General features: G+C 37.6%; 6 protein-coding genes across 6 annotated transcripts; 3 read left to right on the forward strand and 3 right to left on the reverse strand. All coding sequences in view use genetic code 12, as the record gives it.

Annotated features, from left to right (window-relative positions):
- Nucleotides 1-675: 675 nt before the first annotated feature.
- PVL30_004066 (uncharacterized protein) lies at nt 676-1,181 on the forward strand (the record flags this gene model as incomplete). The annotated part of the gene is made up of 2 exons (XM_061119515.1): nt 676-732; nt 1,023-1,181. 2 exons carry the CDS (start codon nt 676-678, stop codon nt 1,179-1,181), a joined length of 216 nt encoding a protein of 71 aa, XP_060975498.1.
- Nucleotides 1,182-2,323: 1,142 nt separating this feature from the next.
- DEF1 (RNAPII degradation factor) lies at nt 2,324-4,636 on the forward strand (the record flags this gene model as incomplete). Its single annotated transcript, XM_001524323.2, has 1 exon — nt 2,324-4,636. The coding sequence occupies one exon, from the start codon at nt 2,324-2,326 to the stop codon at nt 4,634-4,636; it is 2,313 nt and encodes a 770-aa protein (XP_001524373.2).
- A 990-nt stretch (nt 4,637-5,626) lies between these two features.
- Nucleotides 5,627-9,415, forward strand: ATG11 (oligomeric, coiled-coil, peripheral membrane protein; the record flags this gene model as incomplete). Its single annotated transcript, XM_001524325.2, has 1 exon — nt 5,627-9,415. One exon carries the CDS (start codon nt 5,627-5,629, stop codon nt 9,413-9,415), a length of 3,789 nt encoding a protein of 1,262 aa, XP_001524375.2.
- Nucleotides 9,416-9,633: 218 nt separating this feature from the next.
- On the reverse strand, nt 9,634-10,602 carry PRS4 (ribose phosphate diphosphokinase subunit prs4; the record flags this gene model as incomplete). The annotated part of the gene is made up of 1 exon (XM_001524326.2): nt 9,634-10,602. One exon carries the CDS (start codon nt 10,600-10,602, stop codon nt 9,634-9,636), a length of 969 nt encoding a protein of 322 aa, XP_001524376.1.
- Nucleotides 10,603-11,058: 456 nt separating this feature from the next.
- PVL30_004070 (uncharacterized protein) lies at nt 11,059-12,525 on the reverse strand (the record flags this gene model as incomplete). The annotated part of the gene is made up of 1 exon (XM_001524327.2): nt 11,059-12,525. One exon carries the CDS (start codon nt 12,523-12,525, stop codon nt 11,059-11,061), a length of 1,467 nt encoding a protein of 488 aa, XP_001524377.2.
- A 672-nt stretch (nt 12,526-13,197) lies between these two features.
- Nucleotides 13,198-16,830, reverse strand: PVL30_004071 (uncharacterized protein; the record flags this gene model as incomplete). Its single annotated transcript, XM_001524328.2, has 1 exon — nt 13,198-16,830. One exon carries the CDS (start codon nt 16,828-16,830, stop codon nt 13,198-13,200), a length of 3,633 nt encoding a protein of 1,210 aa, XP_001524378.2.
- Between the last annotated feature and the right edge of the window lie 3,155 nt (nt 16,831-19,985).

The raw sequence follows: 19,985 nt of genomic DNA on the forward strand, positions 1-19,985 counted from the left end.
AGTAAACTCATTAACGTCCAGTAGGATTGTGTGGTGTCGTAGAGTGTCAGTATAACATTGTGTATTGCTGGCTTGGAGAAAGCTGTTCTAAGTAAGGCTGGCATAACTGAATTGAAATGTTTATGAAGGTAGGGGATTTGATCAAGCTCGCGGAGAAGGTCTAAGGTTTCCTGATAATCCAGAACTGGAGTTTTGAACTCAAGAGCTGTTTGTCTAGCTTGTTCACTGAGGGTGTTGTAGACATCATTAGAGAGGCCCATTTTTATGAACTCAGTTTGGAATTGCCATAAGGTAGTCATCCTAAGGAATTTACTTCTGCGAGATGTGAATGTGTTACGGTCGTTCCAGTTCCGGTTCTCGCTTGCTCTGATGATGGCACCGTATAACCGCTTAGGGTCGAAGCGAACCAACCGAATTTGTGGAAAAAGTGAATTAGCAAGAGCTTCACGGGAAATGAAGTCAAGGTCAACAAGTTGATAATCTCTGTAGTCTCTAGTGAGTGCTCGTGCACGAGACTCACGAAGCCACCGAGTTAGCTGAAACGGGAATAGGAAGATCCAACGAATGAGCATCCAACAGAAGGTGATCAAGCGTGCATGCCAGGGTTGTCTGCCTGCTGGGATTTGAGCTCTTCCGTGTATTTGCGCGACTAACTCGGGGAGAGTTTCGATTACTATGCGAGTCGGTGAGTTGGACCCGTGGGTGATTTCAGTACGTATTGACGTGACAGGTGTATTGGCTGTTGGGGTCGTATTGTGATTAGTGACCCGTTTGGGTTGGGATGCTCTAATTGGCCAAGTAAGGATTGACCAAACCATTCTGAAAAAGGTAATGGAAGTGGTAAGTAAGATGAACGTAATGATAGGTAACGCCCATCCGGAAAGTATGTGGAACAACAGGGAACAGTAGGTAATCGTAATCTTGATAATATTGAAGGCGGTGATGAGCCAGTGAGGAGCAGCAGGGTCAAGTTTGACACTTTTGATGAAGGTGTCAAGTTCAGTGCCTAACAAATCGTCAAGGTGGAATTCCTGAAAGGAACGAGTGGTGTATTGGTACGTAATGGTGGTGTAGTGAGTCCTGTACCAAGGAAGCCTAAGAGAAGTAACCACAGCTTGTGTGGTGTAGGTGGAGTTGTACCACCAGTCTGGAACAATGAGTTGTTGTTTCCAGATTTGTAAAGTCGTGAAAATGAATAGTGACCATTGGCGAACGACTGCAAAGTGTTCTGGGTCGTGTTGGTAAAGAAGGGATCCAACGAGACCGGAGAGAGTGGCAATGAAGGCTGTGAAAGCTACGTTACGTTGAAAACGTATCGCAACTTGAGTAGCTCGGGTTTTAACCATCTGGTTAGGACCTCCATGTGACATCTTGATCCGGGAAATAGCGTAAGTGTCAAACTAAAGGTTGATAGGGGTTCGAATGTATTAACTATCTAAGGAGGTAAGTACAGAGGAGGTCTATCTAACTGGGATCTTGGTGGCTATTTAAGCTCTTCTCGACAACCTCAGAAGACGTAGCACAAAGCTTATCTCGAGAAATATCAGCTCTCTAATTGGCTATCGTATCTGCAGTTCGCTAGTCTGATGCCCAGAGGCGGACATACTCGAGGCGGCAAGATGCTAAGGCGTTTCAGGCGTTCTACAAGAGGTTAGTAAGGGAGCTACTTATAGGTTGGTAGCGAGCTTAATCACGACGTAGATGCCCTGTATGCGACACTTACCTGATCAATTAATGTCATGATGACTAGGTTTTTTGCAAAAAAGAAAAAGGGTAAACATTCTATCTCATCAAATATCCTTGCTCTCAAAGATTCAGTGTCCAATTACTTTCAAATTTATCTACTACACTAAATTAATTAGTTTCAATGGGTACTTGTTCAATCTCCTACTTTAGCACTCAACTTTGAAATTCATGATCTCATGACCGCTTTGAGGCAAAAAAAAAAAAAAAAAATTACGGCTAAAAAAAAAAAATTTACAATGCCTCGAAGCAGGCCAAAAAATTTTTTTTTTTTTTTCTCTTTCTCCAAGAACAGATCGTAGAGACCGAAATTTCAACATTCAACAAAAAAGGAACAAAAAATTTATCCTCTCACCAAGTCCGATATACATCAATTTAATCACAACCATATATACTTATAGTTTTTATTATCACTCATAGCTGAAGGGAGTGAGACGAAAATTCTGAGATTACGAGATTTTTTTGATTGATTAGACAAGAGAACATCAACAAGATTACCGTTACTAAGATCCACGCCACCACCACCACCACCACTACCACAACCACTACTATTATCTTTACTATATAACACAAGACGATCATGTCAACGACACAGCGAAAGAGCTTTAAGAACCAGCTGAAAAGGTTCAACAATGAAACTAGTGGCAGCACAAACAGCACCAATAGCAATGCTTCTCCAGAGCTAACCAGCTTGACGGAAATGTTCCCAGACTGGGAATCTGATGAGTTAAACTCGTTATTACAAGAGAAGAGAAACTCGCTTGAAGTGGTGATTGACTTGATTGTGAATAACAAAGTTTCTAAATGGGAACCTATCAAGAAAGAAAAGAAGGAGAAAAAAGTAAAGGACGACACAGACGGCTTCCAGGCAAACAATACCACATCTTCAACTCACCTGGGTTCACAAAGTGGCAAGCCATTCAACAAATTTAAATCTTCAAACAAGCCACCAAGAAAACAAGGCAATGTCACAAAGAAACCAATAAAAAGCACATCGGACAACAATAAGCCAACAACATCTACTTCAAACGGTGCAGAAAAGAGCAAAGAATCAAGTGCATCTGGATCTTGGGCATCAGCTTTGGGCGAGGATACTGCCAAGCCAGCTACTTCTAAAAATACTAAACCTACTACAGAATTGGAGAAAGCTCCAGAGCAGGACTCTAACAAAGACGAAACTCCACTGGAATCTGAACAAAAGCAACAAGAGCCACAAGAACAAGCAGAGCAAAAGCCAAAGACGACAGCAAGCGCCACCACTACTTCAGAACCTGCTCCAAAACCTGTTTTGAAAGAGGCTGTGATTCCTTCTTTAAACCAAGGATCCTGGGCTTCGGCAATCACACCAAAGACAAAACCAAAACCAAAGCCTAAGGCGGTCAAAACTGCTCCATCTCCAACACAAGCCACGGAACCAGCTCAACAACAACAACAACAACAACAATCTGAGCAATCCGAACAATCTGAACAACCTGAACAACCACAAACTTCTCAAGCTGACCAGAATGAAAGTGTTTCTAAACCAGAGGAGCCGGTGGTTTCTGAATCACAAACATCTGCGCAGGAGAAAACACTGGAAATTCAAGAACCAGTTGCTTCTGCAGCTGCTTCTGCAGCTCAAGCTCCTGCTTCATCATCCTCCGCTGTTGAAGCTGGTGCACAAGGTCCTCAAGTAGTGTTGCCAACTTCCCTGCAAGGCGTTAACTCTGTCGGTATCAGCTTTGGCTCATTATCTCTTGGTGAAGAAGAACCAAAAGATTCCCACAAAGATCTTAGAGAACAATTTGACCAAACTCAACAAAAGTACGAGCAACCACAAGAGCAACCTCAACCTCAACAACAACAACAACAACAAGCACAAGCACCAGCACCATCACAACAACAACAACAACAACAACAACGTTACGACTTGTATGAGCAACAACCACAACAAAGCACCAACTACCAACAACAACCACAACAACCACAACAATCACAACAATCACAACAACCACAACAACAAGGACAAGGTCAATTTGGTAAGCACGCTTCTCAGCAAAGTGTTCCATCCCAAGGTCAAGTTCCACAACAATCGCAACCTACTCAGCAACAATACGATTACTACTCACAATTCCAACAACAACAATATCCACAACAAGCTGGACAGCCTGGTGCTCAGTTTGGAGGATACCCCGCTTACGACTACAGTGCTTTTAACCAACAAGCATATGCTGCTTCACCAGCCAATGCACATGCAGCCACGACCGGCTCTGCTGCTGCTTACAACCAATACGCCCAGCAATCAGTCGGTGCTGCCGACAGTACTCAAAGCCCAGTTTCTGCCCAGAATGTATTGCAACAACAGCAAGCTCAACAACAACAACAACAAATTCCTACACCATTTGGCTACCCATACTACAACTACTACTATAATAACCCATACTTTGGAGGCGCTGGTGGTTTAGGTAACAATGGTTTTGCTTCAGCAAACACCGGATCTATTGGACAACAAACACAGCAAGGTGCACAACAAGCATCTCAACAACTGAATGTGCCATCTGCCACTCAGCCATCGGGTGTATCTGCAAACGGATTTGGAGCTCAGCAACAATACTACAATCCTAACCAATACTCTAACAGATATCCAGGTTACTCATACCCTCCACAACCTCAACAGCAGCAACAGCCAGGTCAACAGCAACATCAACAACAGCCAGGTCAACATGCCGGACAATCAGCCACTGGTTCGGAAAGTGATGCTGCACAACAGGGTCAAGGACAAGGACAAGGTCAACAATCCCACCCACAATCAGGAGCTCCTCAACAACCAGTTGTACCTCAATATGGTGCTTACCAACAATATCCTCAATACGGATACCAAGACACAACTCAATACCGTGGAGGTTGGTACTAATTTTTTTAGTAGAGAAAGCAATTTTTTATAATGAAGGGCTTTCATCGTAAATAATTTATGTAGTAGAGTATTCGAATATATAAAGGACAAAATAAAGGAATAAAGATTTTAAATAAAGAAACAAATAAACAAACAGATAAATAAAAAAGTAAATAAATAAAAATCTGAATAGAGAACAAGATGAAAACCATTGAGAATTAAAAAGCCCTTGGCAGCAAAAATTGGTTCTCATTCGATTGGCAATGGTGTCTACTTTTGTTTTTCTTTTATCATTTAATCTTAAATTATGATTTTTTTTTTTTGTCAGAGTTGGAAAGAAAAACTCATAGTTAATTTAAATTTACAGGTGCTTGAGAACATACAAAGACAAGGTCTTGTAGCTTTGATGCTTGTAATATCTTTCCAGTATTAGTAAAAAAATTGTAAATTCTATTATTTATTTATTTATCCAACTCGTACGTTATGCAGAGATATCAAAGATTTAGAAGTAATTTTGCATTAATATTTCATAATTTGCTATCTGTCCATCTATTTAGAGAGCAACCGATTGGATCATATCGAGTAAAGTGATAAAGCAGTAAGTTTCCATACAGTGGGTAATGGGTGACGAAGTTGCAAATAAATGTCGCACCTTGTTACTGAAAGAAAGAGTTGTTTTCGGCGGAAGGCGGTAATTGCTGCTACCACCATTTAACAATGCTACAGCAGCCACAACTAATCCGATAATAAAAGACTAAGAAAGAAAGAAAGAAAGAAAGAAAGAAAGAAAGAGAAGCACATTCGAACACTACGGTACACATATACCCTTTTTTATCTTTACAAGCTCGTTTTACGCTCATGTGAATACACCTAATAGCAAACTGCAAACTCCCCTTTCGATACTAGTGACTTCTACATAAACTAGGGTAAATCCTTTAAACATTTTTAAAGCAAAGATAAGTTATTTGACATTGAAAGAATTAAATTGCAATAGTACATTTCAACCAAAAAATGTCCACGATATCATATTTGACTGTTTACAACGCACACAACGGTGTATCCATCAAAATACCCAAACCCATTAGATTCCATAGTCTCGGCAACTTTAAAGAGTATTTGATCCAAGCCTTTTCTATTGATGGCGTAGAGAATTTGTTTCTACTAAGTTCATTTGGCATCAAAGTAAATTTCAACCATATAAATGAAACTAGCGATGTTTTGGTATTTGATAAGAGATTATTCGCTGACAAGATTGATCAAAGAGTTTTACAAGGATACTTGAGCGACTCAAATTACCAGAATAAAAGAACTAAAAAAATAGATGCCCTGCCGTTAAGAACAGAAACAGCAGCAACAACAACATTCGAGACACCATCATTGTCAGTAGCCAACGCGGTTGTGAACGAACAGAATTTACAGGGTATTCTCCGGGTTTATAATAACTGGGCTCGAAACTTGCTAGACGAGTGTAACAGGATAGGAGAAGAATGTTCTAGTCTAATTAAGCAAATCAATGCTATATTTCAATCATTAACATCAATCTTACAATTTGCTGGCAAGTTTATTGATGACATTACCCAAGGATTTTACCACCATTATAACTATGTCAAATTACTCAATTACAAAAATGCTCACTCACATCTACTGGCGAATTTCAAGACATTGCAACAATTTCCTCCAGTTATGGTTAATGGCAGTCATATAAATTTAGTAGACTTTATTGAATACAAAAGTCTCAAAATGTCTGCAGACCATAATCTGAAACATCTTCCTGTTGTGGTTAAGCAGTTTGAAGATTTGAAACGTGTAACAAAGGAAGTTGATGATAGTCGTCATAGGGTTGACCAAGCGATTGAAGAATTAAGAGGCGAATCAATTAAAAAATTCAAGAGTCTCAAGAGCGATGAGTTGTTACAAAATGTTCGCTCAACGGTGCAAAGTATTCTTGAAAAGAGCTCAGAATTAGAGTCTACCGCCATTGTGCAATTAAAACAATTCTATAGTACCCAAAAGAACCAAACCTCGAAAGCTTTAGAGGAAATGGCCTTTCAGATGCAATCGAACTTGAATGATTTACTAGATTTTAGAAAAAGGCTCACAAAGGAAGGACCAACACTTTTCAGAACTATTGCGAATATACAGTTGAGGATGGTAAATTTTAGAACTGCTTATAAGTCACTTGCTGAGGAACAAAGAAGTGAACAAATAGGCAGACAAGCAGACAAGCAACCATCTAGTGCCAATGATAGCATAAAAAATATTGCTGATATTAAAATTCACGATGATAGGCTTACATTAGTAAAAGACTTGCCCTTGATTTTTGGATATTGTTTAATAGAAAGGAGAAGACAATATGAATGGAATGATTTTTTTGCAAAAGGGATCGTTGACAATGTTTCTGAGCAATTGGCAAGCATAGTCGATGCCGAAAATAACGCTCGTAAATTATGGAACCTCAGATATGGGATGGAAAAATTGTCAATAATTAAACCTCGACAACAACTTCGAGAGCTACTCCTACAACAACAACAACAACAACAACAGCAGCATCAGCAGCAGCTGCTGCAATACACGGTACTACTGTCCCGAATACCTTTTGTTGATATATCATTTTCTGGCAAAAGCAATATTAATGTACCTATACTTGAAGGTATAGATGTGCAGAGGGATGATATTTTGAAATATATACAACTTATTGAGGAGTCTTCCTTTGGGCAGACATGTGCCGAGCAGCTCCGAAAGAGGTATTCAGAAATGAAAGCATCAACTGAAACGATGAAGTACATTACAAGAGGAGTCTCTTCCTTGAGACATATTAAACTATCAAGTCCAAAGACCGATGGTAGTGGGCCAGGCGATGGAAGCAGAAGCGATATGAATGTTAATGCGGTGGAAGCAGAATATACTGTAGTACGAGAGCTCAAGTCCCGAATCAATAAGCTAGAAAGCCTACTTCATCAATACCAATATCGCAACATCAACAGTTGGCCAGTGACACGGAATAACCTGGATAATAGGATGAGTCTTATTGTGGATTCAAAGCAAATAGCTTCGCAAACCCCGCTCACAGACCCGACTAAACTTCTCTCAAGAAATCCATCAACATCAAGAAACGGAGGATCTCAACCGAGCTCAGCCCACTCTCAAGAGGTTCAGGGAGCTCATGGACTTGAATCTTCTTCTATTGATAAGCATCTCGATAATATCAAGTTGCGGAAAATTAATTCAGATCTAAAAGCAACCAACGAAACGCTTTTGAAGGATATCGCAGTGAAGGACCAAGAAATTGCACAGCTACAATTGCAAATAGAAGACATGAAAGTCTCGCACAATAATAAGGTTAATAAATTGAATCAAGTTATTGAGGATGGTGAAGAAAAGCTTAGACTTCAGAAACTAGAATCTAAATTAGACAAGAAGGAGGTTGAGAATCTCGAGAGCAAAGTTACTGCAAAGAATGCCCAAATACGTGATTTGACGGATGAAAAAACTGCTGAAGCTAATCTCGTTGCCGATTTAAAACATAAATTGGAGCAGCTGACTAAACTTGTTTCTGCTCTTCGCAATGAATTAAACGATTCGTCCAAGATGAAAAATGACCTTTTATCAAATATGTCGTCAAAGGAGGCGGAGTTTGCACTTGAGCGCAACAAGTATATTGAAGATATTGCTAGGTGGAAGGCTAAATTTGAAGAAGCCAGCGATGATTATGAGAATTTGATGGAGTTGACTCAAACAAAACAATTAAAGCACGAAAGTGTTGTGGATGATCTATATAAAACCAGTATTAATTTTATGACAATTATCAAGTTTCTTGTTGGTAAGTTGTATGACAACTTTAGGGAAACTTGTGTTATATTGGAGTCAATGGGATTGCTTTTGGTGAAGGAGGATAAAATTTATAAGATTAAGCGCGTTAAGGGGCTCAAGTCAAAAAAATTGAGCAATGGTGACCTTGACCCAACATCGCCATCAGTTCATTCTACCGACAATATACCAAACTCACGAGTTGTTGAAGAAATAAAAGCAAAATTAAATTGGTTGGACGATCTACCACTTCTTCAAACAAGCATGCCAGATAGTTTTTATTCTTCTTTTGGAATTGAAAATGGCAATGACGATAAAGGTATTGGAACTGGCGACAAAACCGCCTGTAACACTGATGTAGGTGACCAGCATTTAGAAAATGCCAAGAAACTAAGAACTGCATTTGATGAAAATTTCCGTTTGGATGCACCTTCAAAGCTTGAAGAATTCTTGAAAGTGATTAGTTTCTCAGAAAATGTCCATTTAGTTGACCAACATTCGACTAGTACTCAATTCTTTGTCAATGCAATATTAAAGAGATTTAAAGACGTCGAAGGGTTTGCCAAGAAAATAAGCAAAGATTTGAAAGCTAAGGATCAAGAAATAAACAAGTTTCATTCGCGAACGAGAAACAAGATAGCAATAAAGAATTTTGAAGTTGGTGATTTGTTATTATTTTTGCCAACCAAACTTGAAAATGGTTCTGGTGCTAATGAAGACCACAATACAAATCAACCATGGGCCGCTTTTAATGTTGGGTCTCCACATTATTTTTTAAAAAATGGTAATGGTGATGGTAATGGCAACAATGATGAGGTAGAAAAAAACCCGGCTTTGAATGCAAAAGAGTGGTTTATTGGTCGTGCAAAAAGCATTGTGGAATACAGGGTCACGGAGGATAATTTTGCTTCTTTTGAAGCAAACCCTTTCCACTTAAGTATTGGAGTGACTTGGTATATGGTTGAGGCCGAGGCCGAGAGGAAAAGCAAATAAATCGTCCGAAAAAAGCGGGTCAATATCTAAATATATGGAATAGTAAGTAAATCAATGTATAAAAACTAGCATACATTACTGATTGAATGAATGAACAATTGAATGAACAATTGAACGATTGGGTAATTAATTAAAAAAATGGAAAAAGAAACAAGCAAAGTTTATAAAATAACAAAGTTGTACTGTACATCTATATAAATAAACATGAACCTGCCGATTTATTCAGGCACATTGTTGAACAAGTAGCTGACACTTTCACCATTATGCAATCTCCTTATGGCCTCAGCTAATGTCGGGCTAATGTCCAAGATTTCCAATTTCTTGCACTTTGCAAGTTTATCCTCAATAGGCAACGAGTTTGTAGCAACTACTCTATCCAATCTCGAGTTGTTGAGTCGTTCAATAGCATTCCCAGAAAAGATTGCATGTGTCACCATGCAAACAACGTTTTTGGCGCCGTTATCAAGTAGGATATCGGCAGCTTTACATAGAGTACCACAAGTATCAGCAATGTCGTCAACTAGTATACAGATTTTGTCCTTGACATCACCAACGAGCACCATTCTTGAGATTTCGTTGGCCTTTTGTCTTTCTTTATGGATCAATGCAAACTGGACATCCAATTTATCTGCTAGACTCGCAACCCTTTTAGCTCCTCCTGCATCGGGGCTCACCATGATAATATCGTCTTTGTTGAAATTTTCGCGAATATACCTCAATACAATCGGTTCAGCATACAAGTTATCGACAGGGACTCTAAAGAACCCTTGGATCTGACTCGCATGCAAGTCCATCGTAATCACATGATCGCATCCTGCCGTTTGTAACAAGTTTGCAATCAATTTTGCAGTAATTGGTGCTCTTGACTTGTCCTTTTTGTCTTGTCTCGCATAGGGGAAATTTGGTATAACTGCAGTTATCCTTCGAGCACTTGCAGTTCTACAAGCATTGATCATGAATAGTAATTCCATTAAAAAATCGTTGATTTCGCCACATCCGGTTTGAACAATGTAAACGTCCTCATCTCGAACAGATTCACCGATAGCGATGGCTGTCTCTGTGTTTGTGTATTGAAAGGCACCAACCCTTGCTATGTTTATACCTAATCTCTTTGCAATTTTTTCACATAAATCTATATGCGAGTTCCCAGCTAGAATCTTGATAGAGTTTGGTAATCGTTGATGCATTATTGATAGAAAAAAAAAATAAAAATGGGAATGTAAGATTGTAAACGGGTCGCGGTGTTTATCGTGTACGGTACACGGTATATGATATACGATATATGATAGATGGTGGATGGTTGATGATAAATGGGTTCTTATTCGTTGTACGACTTTGTGATGATCTTCAAAATTTATTGCACGTGCATAAAACAGCTACCAACTGTAATCCAGCAACCCTACATATATGTAGAAAGTTATACAAAATAAGTATGTCTTGCATAGTTTAATACAATTATAATTTTGATATACATAGACATATGGATATATATAGATATGTATCTAACCCCTCTTGCTAAGACTATGGAATTGTTTTCAATCTATTTGGTTTAACTTTACTTAATTTATTTATTTATTTATACTATTTGTTTTATTCTATTTTATTCCATTTGCTTTGACATGGAACAGTCCTTGGTCCTTTTATCATCTGCTCTCTGCCAGCACCTCCTTCTCTCCGCTCGACATCGATTTCAAAATAGCTTTAGCTTCTCTCTGTCCGCTATACCAAGCTCCATGTACACAACCGGATGAAGTGTCGCCCATTGTCTCGGTGCCAGCAAATCTGATTCTGTTTTGGAATCCTTGTTGAAATTTCTCGACGATTGCCGCAGAGTCTTCAGCACCGACTAAACTGGTTCCATATGAGCCTCTACTGTACTTTTCGCCATTCCATGGTGAACACAAAATATTAGTAGGGGCTGGGATTTGTGAATTCTTTGCAATTTTTTCTAATATGGGTTTATAGATGTGCCATACCTTATCACTATGACCCCTTTGCAATAATTCTTCTATATAGCCGGAAAGTGGCCGTTGTGTCAATATCACAAGCGCCGGAACATTATGAATGGCTTGAAAATTTAGGAATAGTGCTGGAAAATCCCAAGCCTCGATTATGGTTTCACTACAGCCATTGTCATTAACATCTACTTTTGGGAAATTTGTTGTTAGTGCGTAAAAACGATCAAAATCTTTTGGCCAAAAACACTCGTCAAATTCAAGCACTACTTTCCCCAATGAGCTAAACTTCAAATCCTTAATCAGCTCAGAGATCGGAGTGGGTACCTTTGGAGTCCACTCAATATACTGAGGATCATCTTTTTCAGTAATGGCCAATACTGTCTGAGGCACAGTAACCACCAAATAGTCGCAACTGTATTCTTTACCACCATTGGATAGTTGCACTTTGATTCTTTTTGGATCTGAAAAATCTATTTTCTTTACTTGTGCCTCGAGTTTAATCGAGGCTCTTCTATACGATTCCGGTAGCTCATTCAATTCATTTTCTAAAACCTTTGTATATCCACTCTTGATAAAAATGTTTCTGCCTAAATGGTGCATAGAGTTTCTCTCCAACGAGAGCTTTGCCGATAATTGATCCCAGCTCTCACCCAGCCAGAGCTCTGTCCACATTCTAATCACTGCTGGTGCATGTTTTCTCTGGTTTTCATTGAGTCGATCATCAAATTGTGAGCTATATTCTTTCCACATATCTTTAATAGACATATCTTGCTTGTCTGGGTCTGATTCATATGTCAAGGCAGAGTACGTGTAAAACTCGTCAACAACTGCGTCAAATTTCCAAGATTCGACTATCCCATCTTCAGTAGCACTATAGAATGCAGACTTGCCATCATCAAAATAGTAATCTATATTTCCCAATTTTTTTGACTTTTCAAACAATGGATTTTTCAATCCATCATGGAACCAACTCGCACCTAAATCGTATACTACACCATTATTACTAGGTGATTCTTTTGATAATATTCGCCCGCCAAGTCGAGATCTAGCTTCCAAAATTAAGGTATCTTCAACACCTCCGTGAAAAAGATCAATGGCAGTTTTGATACCTGACATACCGCCACCAATTATTATTACTGATTTGTGTTCCATTGTTTAGTATGCTTTCAACTGCTTGAATTATTGCATTCCATAGAACCTTCAATAAATCAAAAGAGCAAAGATCAATTTCTTTTTTTTCTTCAAAAAAAAAGAAACAGAAAACAATATTGCGATACTCCTGACATCTTAAATAAGTTTTACCAGTCAAAAAAGCGGAAAAGAAGGAAAGATAAGAAAGTGAATCTATCAGTGGATGAGGGTGGGGGTTGGCTTGGAATTGCGAAAGGAAAGAAAGAGACAAAGCGAAACAAAATATAATCATAATAATAATAAAAAAAAAAAAAACAAAAAAATGTGAAGCTGGAGGGTTTTATTGTTGAAAATGATTTCGGATATATATTCCAAAATCGGTAATTTTAAAAATTCCGAGCACTTCTTACATAAGCAGAGGCACATTGTAGTCACATAACTTATTCTTGATTTAAACGTTCTGCAGCCGCTTAAGACAAAATCAAGTAAAGTAAAGTAAAGTAAAGTTGAAAAAGCAGAAACTAGAGTGTAAAGCACTCAGTTTCACCCTAAAGACATCCATGTTCTTCCTCATCATCATCACTATAATTTACAATTAAGAGTACTGGATACACTTATGCAATTTTTTTTTTACTCCTGTACATATATATATATATATAACATATGTCCACAAAAATATGATCAAAAAGTCTTTTACTGGTTTATGCAGTCGCGAAGGCCAACAATCTCACCCATCAAGCTCATATACTCTTGGATAAAGGAGTTAAAAACCCACCAGTTTCCAAAACTATTCTCACCTCCGCCATGTCCACTTTGTTGTTGTGAAGACCCATGTGGATCAGTACTGCTGTTGCCTCCATCACCACCATTACCACCACTACCACCACCACTACTACTACCAACACCACCTACGCCACTGCTACTGCCACTGCCACCCATATGTTCATTCAGTCTCTTCCAATGTTGCTGCTGTTGCTGTTGCAGCTGTAATTGGCTTTGTTGTTGTTTAAGAAAAATGTACTTGAGAATGTCGTTCAAGATGTATGCAATGTAGTTGTTGTAAATTAGTATTGGGTATCTTGACTTGAAATGAGTCGAGAGCAATTTCTTATCGATTAAACCAATAAGTGAATTTAATTTATTCATCTCAGCTATCGTCAATACTGTTTCTGCACTACTTGAGTCTTGTGATGTGGGTGCATTTAGTGAAACCCCAGTTTGGAAGGGTAAAGTGTCAGCTTGAGTCTCTTCTGTTTCAGTTTCTTCATGCAACGCTTGAGACTCACGCCTTCTATGACTTTCCGAGTCGTCGCCATAATCGTAATCAGAAGTTAAAAACATAAGCAAATCATTTTTGAAAAACTCGTCAACAATGTTGATTTCATCATTTATAAAATTCATTGATATTGATGATTTCAACTCGTCGTTAACTTTGGGATCATAATTATACCCAATCAATGTATAAATTAAATCATTTGAAAGAATATCATTTTTGAAATTGAAATTAACCTCTCCCATCGATGTAGTATTCAAATTAAAAAAGAAATTCAGCGGATTATTATTGGTGGAATTGTCTTCAAACTTCATTGTTTGTGAACTCATCTTGAGAAAATTTTCAATATCAGATAACATTAGACTCCGTGACGATTTCTTACTAATAAGCTTGATAAATGTAATCAACAAGTCATTCAAGTTGATAAGTTTCTTTAAAATGATAAGAAAAATGGTTGAATTTGACAGTGGAAATAGATGCGAGTTGATGTTTCTAACTTCAACATTGAAGTTGTTGATCAAATGCAATAAGTTTAAACGAAGATTCTTTAAAAGATTAATATCAGCTGAAGCCTTAATTAGCAATAGGTGAGGTAATACTTCTAATATGATGATAAGGTACAACATTAGATCCAATTTCTCGTGTTGTCTTTCTGTATATTCAGTATTTGTATCATCATTTCTTTTATAAATCAATGGTAATATGACAGAGTCCAACAAGTTTCTCAATATGCTGGAGCTAGTATGCAAGTTGGAATTATTCAAAAGTATCAGCTGGATTAAATCTCTATTAAATGCTGAACTTTTAGTGTATAATTGATCAAGAAGAGTTTGAAACCAATTCTCTCCTTCACTGTGTCTGGACAAAACAGTAAAAGTTGTTTCAGACGGATACATCAAGAACGGCTTAACAAATGATAGCCTTGGAGATGTTATCGGATATGTCGCAGACTTGTCCTTATTAGTCAAGTCAGGGATATCTTTTGGGTCATGAGCAATAACTGGTCCTTCAGAGAGTATTGTTTCGGGAATGCCAATATCTCCGGACCGAGTTCTTTGTTTGGATATGCTTCGTCTATGGCCACCACCACCGTGACTACCCTGTCTACCACCACCTCCACCACCACCACCGTGACTACCTTGTCCACCACCAGAGCCACCACTACCACGACTTCCTTTTCTAGGTGTATTCAATAATGGTATAACATCTGCAGGCGGTGCACCTAAAGGTGCCGGCATAAAAGGGTTAGGTTTGTTAATTCCGCTTTGCTCGCTACTGAATATTTCATTTAGATCAGAAATGTCATGTTGGTCACACAATTGTTTCATTGCGTCATTGATTATGTTTTCATTCCAAACAACCCCCAAATAGTTGTACTTTGACTCCCCACGACTACCTAATCTTTTTATAAGAAGGTTGGGATATACCAATTTGATTAGTTTTCCCAATTTGGATTGTCCCAAAATTAATTTTTGCTGTTCGTTTGTAGTGTTTGAAGAACTTGGATAGCTTGCAATTAGCTTGTGACAGATTATGAAATAAGTTTTGTAGATGGATAATCTAGGAATAAAATAATTTTGAGGATCCTCATCTGCACTCAATGGTAATTGTATCATGATATCATTCAAGATCTTAATTGCAAGAAATGTTCGCAAAAGCTCGTGATAATTTATATTGACCAATTTATTCTCCTTTTCCTCTTGAGTAGGGAAAATTTCATTTAGGGATGTTGGATTTTTAAAGGTGTTGAGAATCAGATTTATCACATAAACACTGATTTCTGTGCTACTTGGAGATACAGGTGTTCTGTCTAGTTTCAGGTGGAAATTGAAATTGCTAATGTATGGCCTTTGTCTATCACTATTATATAGTAAATTGTAAAAATCATCCAAGGGAAAAGGTAAGTTGATTTTGTAAAGAATCGTCAATAGGAAATTGTTGATGTTTGATCCATCAACCCCAATAAGTGAATGGAGTAAGTCATTAAGGACGAGTGTAGTGTCAGCTCCAATAGCTCTTTTCTGGTAATCAAGTGTATCTGCTGGAGTGTTGTTGCTATTCAAGCTGAACAAAGTAAGGTGAGATGATATAGAAAGGTTATTCTTTTGATGTCTCGACGGAGAAGAGACTGCATTGGACACTCCGGCTGAAATAATGGATGAGTTTGCATTAGTTCCAGTATTTGAAGATCCAAGAAGATGTGGAGGCACCGTCGGCACCGCCGGCACTGAGCTAGATGGTGCTGTAGATGCCAGAAATGTTGAAGCAGGTTGAAACTTTGAACCAACTGTTGAACTCAGGGTTGAAAATGGTTGTGAGTATATGGAAACGTTTCCTGGCTGCGTTTGTTGTTGTTGTTGTTGCTGTTGCTGTTGTTGAAAATTCTCAATCGGGGTATATGCAGTAGTTGATGGGAACACATTGTATGCTAGTGATGAGGTCACTTGGCCACCAATGTTGGATGTAGGTAGCAATGGTGCTCCATATATTGGCACCATTGTTGATTGCTGAAGATGCGATTGCTGGTAACCTTGTGCTACAGCTGTTGAGGATGAACTTGTAGGCGGTGCCAGTGTTGCAAACTGTTCAGAGGAGTCAGTGTGGCCGTAAGAGTAGTAATATGTTGTTGCAGTCTGTTGTTGCAGTTGCAGTTGCAGTTGTTGTTGCAGTTGTTGCAGATATTGGGCAGTTGTTGTCGTTGTTGCAGGGATCGGTAGAGGTGGAGTTTCTGCAGTTGAATTGAACGCAATCGAAGCCCCACGCTTTAGCAATGACGATCCAGTACGAGAGTGTGATGGTTCGTATTGAAATTCTCGTATAGGAAGCGGCCGCTGAATGTTACTGCCAACATTGGATGACGGCAAGCTGAAACTAGAGTATGGGTCATTTTCAGTAGTGCTTGTAGGTTGCGGCGCATGAAAATGACTGAGTGATGGTAATGGATGTGGTGGCAGAGACTGGGGTTGAGACTGGTCTTGCTCCTGTTTGAATAGGAGACTTGGATTCAGAACAGAAGATTTCTGTCGTTTATGAGATCTATGAGGTGTCGACATCTATGTAGTTTCAAAATATTCATGTGATTTTGTTTGTTTGTCTGTCTCTATGTTTCCACTTGATCTAGTATTCCTTGACCTTTGATGTACGTCAATACTTTAGTGGATTGTTAAACGATTGTATAAATTTGGTTGACTAGTCAACTATAAGGAGGGATGTAAATCAAAAATTTAACTTCTTTAGTTGCTAAATGGTGACAAAACTCCAACTAGATATATATAATGAAATATTGTTTGGTGTCTTTCCAAAAATAAAACAGATTAGCCTAGCAAGTTGGTTACTGCGTAGTCCTGGATATTATATATGTATAGTAGATTTCAAAAGGCAGAACACAAAAGTATTATGATAATGGCCGTAAAATAATTAAAAAATAAATACCAACAATAACAAACAAAACTTCAATTGACCCAACTTTTTTATTTTTTTTTCAAAGATTCTCAATCAACACGAGAAGTAGATGACCTTTATATTATCTATAAGAAAGATGGAAAGCTGGAAAGCGAGTGGTTGTGTGAGGATCAAGCAAACAAAATTGGGAGGAGAAGCGGAGGGGAGGAGGGGGGGGGAGTGATGGTTAAACAATTCAAAATTGGTGGAAGGTAGATTCAAGTGCCTCGCCAACTAGGGATGACTAACTTTTTCTAAAGTCTTTGTAGTAGTGATGCAAAAATATTATTACCCAATTGAATAATAATAATCAAAAAGTTCAAGGGTAAAATAATATTTTTCTCAGGGGTACTGCTGGTAACTAGGTTCAACCTTTGCCAAATATTTATTCTGTTTTGACAAAGTATGTTAAAAAAAAAGACTAGTGAAGACAAGTGAAGACAAAGGAAAACAAAAAGGGGTGGGTGGGTTATGCTATTAAACTTTTCTTTGATTTTGTTTTTTGTAATTGTGGAGAATTTAAGTTAAACTTTATTGTTGGTCTCTGTGCCTTTGACAACTTTCTGTTGTTTAATTCTTTAATCTTCTTCTTTGTATATTAATGATGGGTTTGCAAGAATGGCAAGTCAAGTACTGCTGTTTGCTTGGGGTTAAAATACACTTGGATTCGATAAAAAATTGTTGTTATTATTATGATTATGATTATTATTTTATTTTTCGCTATAATGGTGGTATTTGTTGAATTTAGTTTGAAAGCAAAAATTTGTATTTTGGTTGCAAAATAAAAATTCAAGAAATCAAGAAAAAAAAAAAAATAAATAATAAAAAAAAACAAATAATAAGAAGAAAAATAATAAGGATCCAAGACAATAATTTGAAATTAAGATTTGTGGTACGACTTTAAATTCTCGCTTTCTTGAGCTTATTGGCAAAGTTTGGAGTATGTGTCCGTGGGAGGTGGGGGGGATTATCAAGAATGGTGAAGAACCAAAGGAGGACAAATGAAAAAAAAAAGTAAAAGGTGTAGCGGGGGAAGAAGGACGGAGGCCGAGGGTATAAAAACTCTTTCAAGTATCTGGTGAGTTCAAGCAAGTTGATGCTGGTGTGCGTTGAAGTATGTTGGTCTATGCCAATTACTGTGGTTCTTTCTCCCTTGAGATCTAGGCGAAAGCGATGATTATTAGTTTCTCCTTTGTCAATATATATATATATATATATATATATATATATGGATGACTTTCTTCTTGAATCTTTTTGGCTACAGATACTTGCTTGTGTGCCAATATATGTGTATCGAATGTCTTGATCGATTTGGCTGAGATTGAAGTTATGTACTTTAGCTTTGAAGACGACTTCGCAGGGAGTTTTGCTTAGTCTTTGAATGGTATGATGCACGTGAATTTCCAAGTAACTCCGATACAGGTTTGTTATAATTATTTTTTCCTTCTTTCTTTTATTTTCTTCAAGACGTGTTCCCTATTTTACAGTCTGTTTTTTGAAATCAGGTTTACTGGTATTGAAGAAATGATAGCTAGAGTTGAAAAGTATTTGGTAGACTGAAGATGAATGTGTGTGTGTGTGTGTGTGTCTATGTTTTTTTATGTTGTGTGTTTGCTCGTCAATTGAATATCAAACACGTATACCTTTGTCTGGCTGTCTACCTAAACGTGTATATGTATATGTATGTAAGTATGTTTTGTTTGTATATACTGTTTTTGAGGTAGCTGAGACTGATCTTGTGTTGATAAATGATTCAAGTTGTAAGGACAACTTTATTAAAACTGTAATCTCTCTTCCTCTTCATAAGAAAAAAACCAACAACAAAAGAAGAAGAAGAAGAAGGAAAGGAAGTGGTAAGAGATCTTCTTAACTAGATTAGAAATGTGTTGATATTATATACATTAGGGGACAAGAACAAGTGGGATATTGCATACCTCTACAGGGACAGGATAGGAAAATAGATTTCAACATGATGATGATGATTTGGGCAAATGAAGAAATCATAAAAGAAAAAAAATAAATAAATAAATAAAAATAAATAAATAAAAAATAAAAAAAATAAAATTTAACAGGATGCATAAATCAACACAAAAACAAAACAAAACAAAACAAAACAAATGCAGTGCAAACTAAACCAACCCTGAACCAATAATTCATGAAAAGAACTATACTTGAAGAATAAGCAACAAGAAATATGGGAAACCCAACCTTGTATAGACTGTGACTTCTGAATATTACTATGAATAGATCAACACCATACTTTGCTTTTAAACAATTTTCTTTTATTCTCCAATCCTCTTCTTTATTCCGTGTGCAAAGCTTTGAAAGAACCTTTTTCTCTTTCAATTTTATTTCAAAAGACATATCTGATCAATCAAGAGAAACTATGATGCAAGCACTTTATCCTGCAATTAATCTATTAATTTCATTTCTTTCTGGCCTCTCCCGCCTGCTCCTAACTACAACAAATGATCTTCCCTTCTTTCCCTTTTTTTTTGTATTTGTATTTGGGAATACCCTATCTTTGGTTGACATGGAGACAAAACAAAAATGGAAAGAACTTGGATAATTAATTAAACTAATTGAACAATTGAACAATTGAACAATTACATTAATTGAATTAATGGTAACTTGGAAGAAAACGTATCAGGGGGGGGGGGGGCTGAGAACTTGGTCCTCTCGCTTGACTTCATTTTGAAGTCAACTGTTGGCAGGAGGGAAAAGTGCATATGTCGTTGTATGGACAACGCTTTAAAGACCATAAATA

Source organism: Lodderomyces elongisporus, chromosome 5 (genome assembly GCF_030384665.1).
Source record: "Lodderomyces elongisporus chromosome 5, complete sequence".
NCBI classification, from domain to species: Eukaryota; Fungi; Ascomycota; class Pichiomycetes; order Serinales; family Debaryomycetaceae; genus Lodderomyces; species Lodderomyces elongisporus.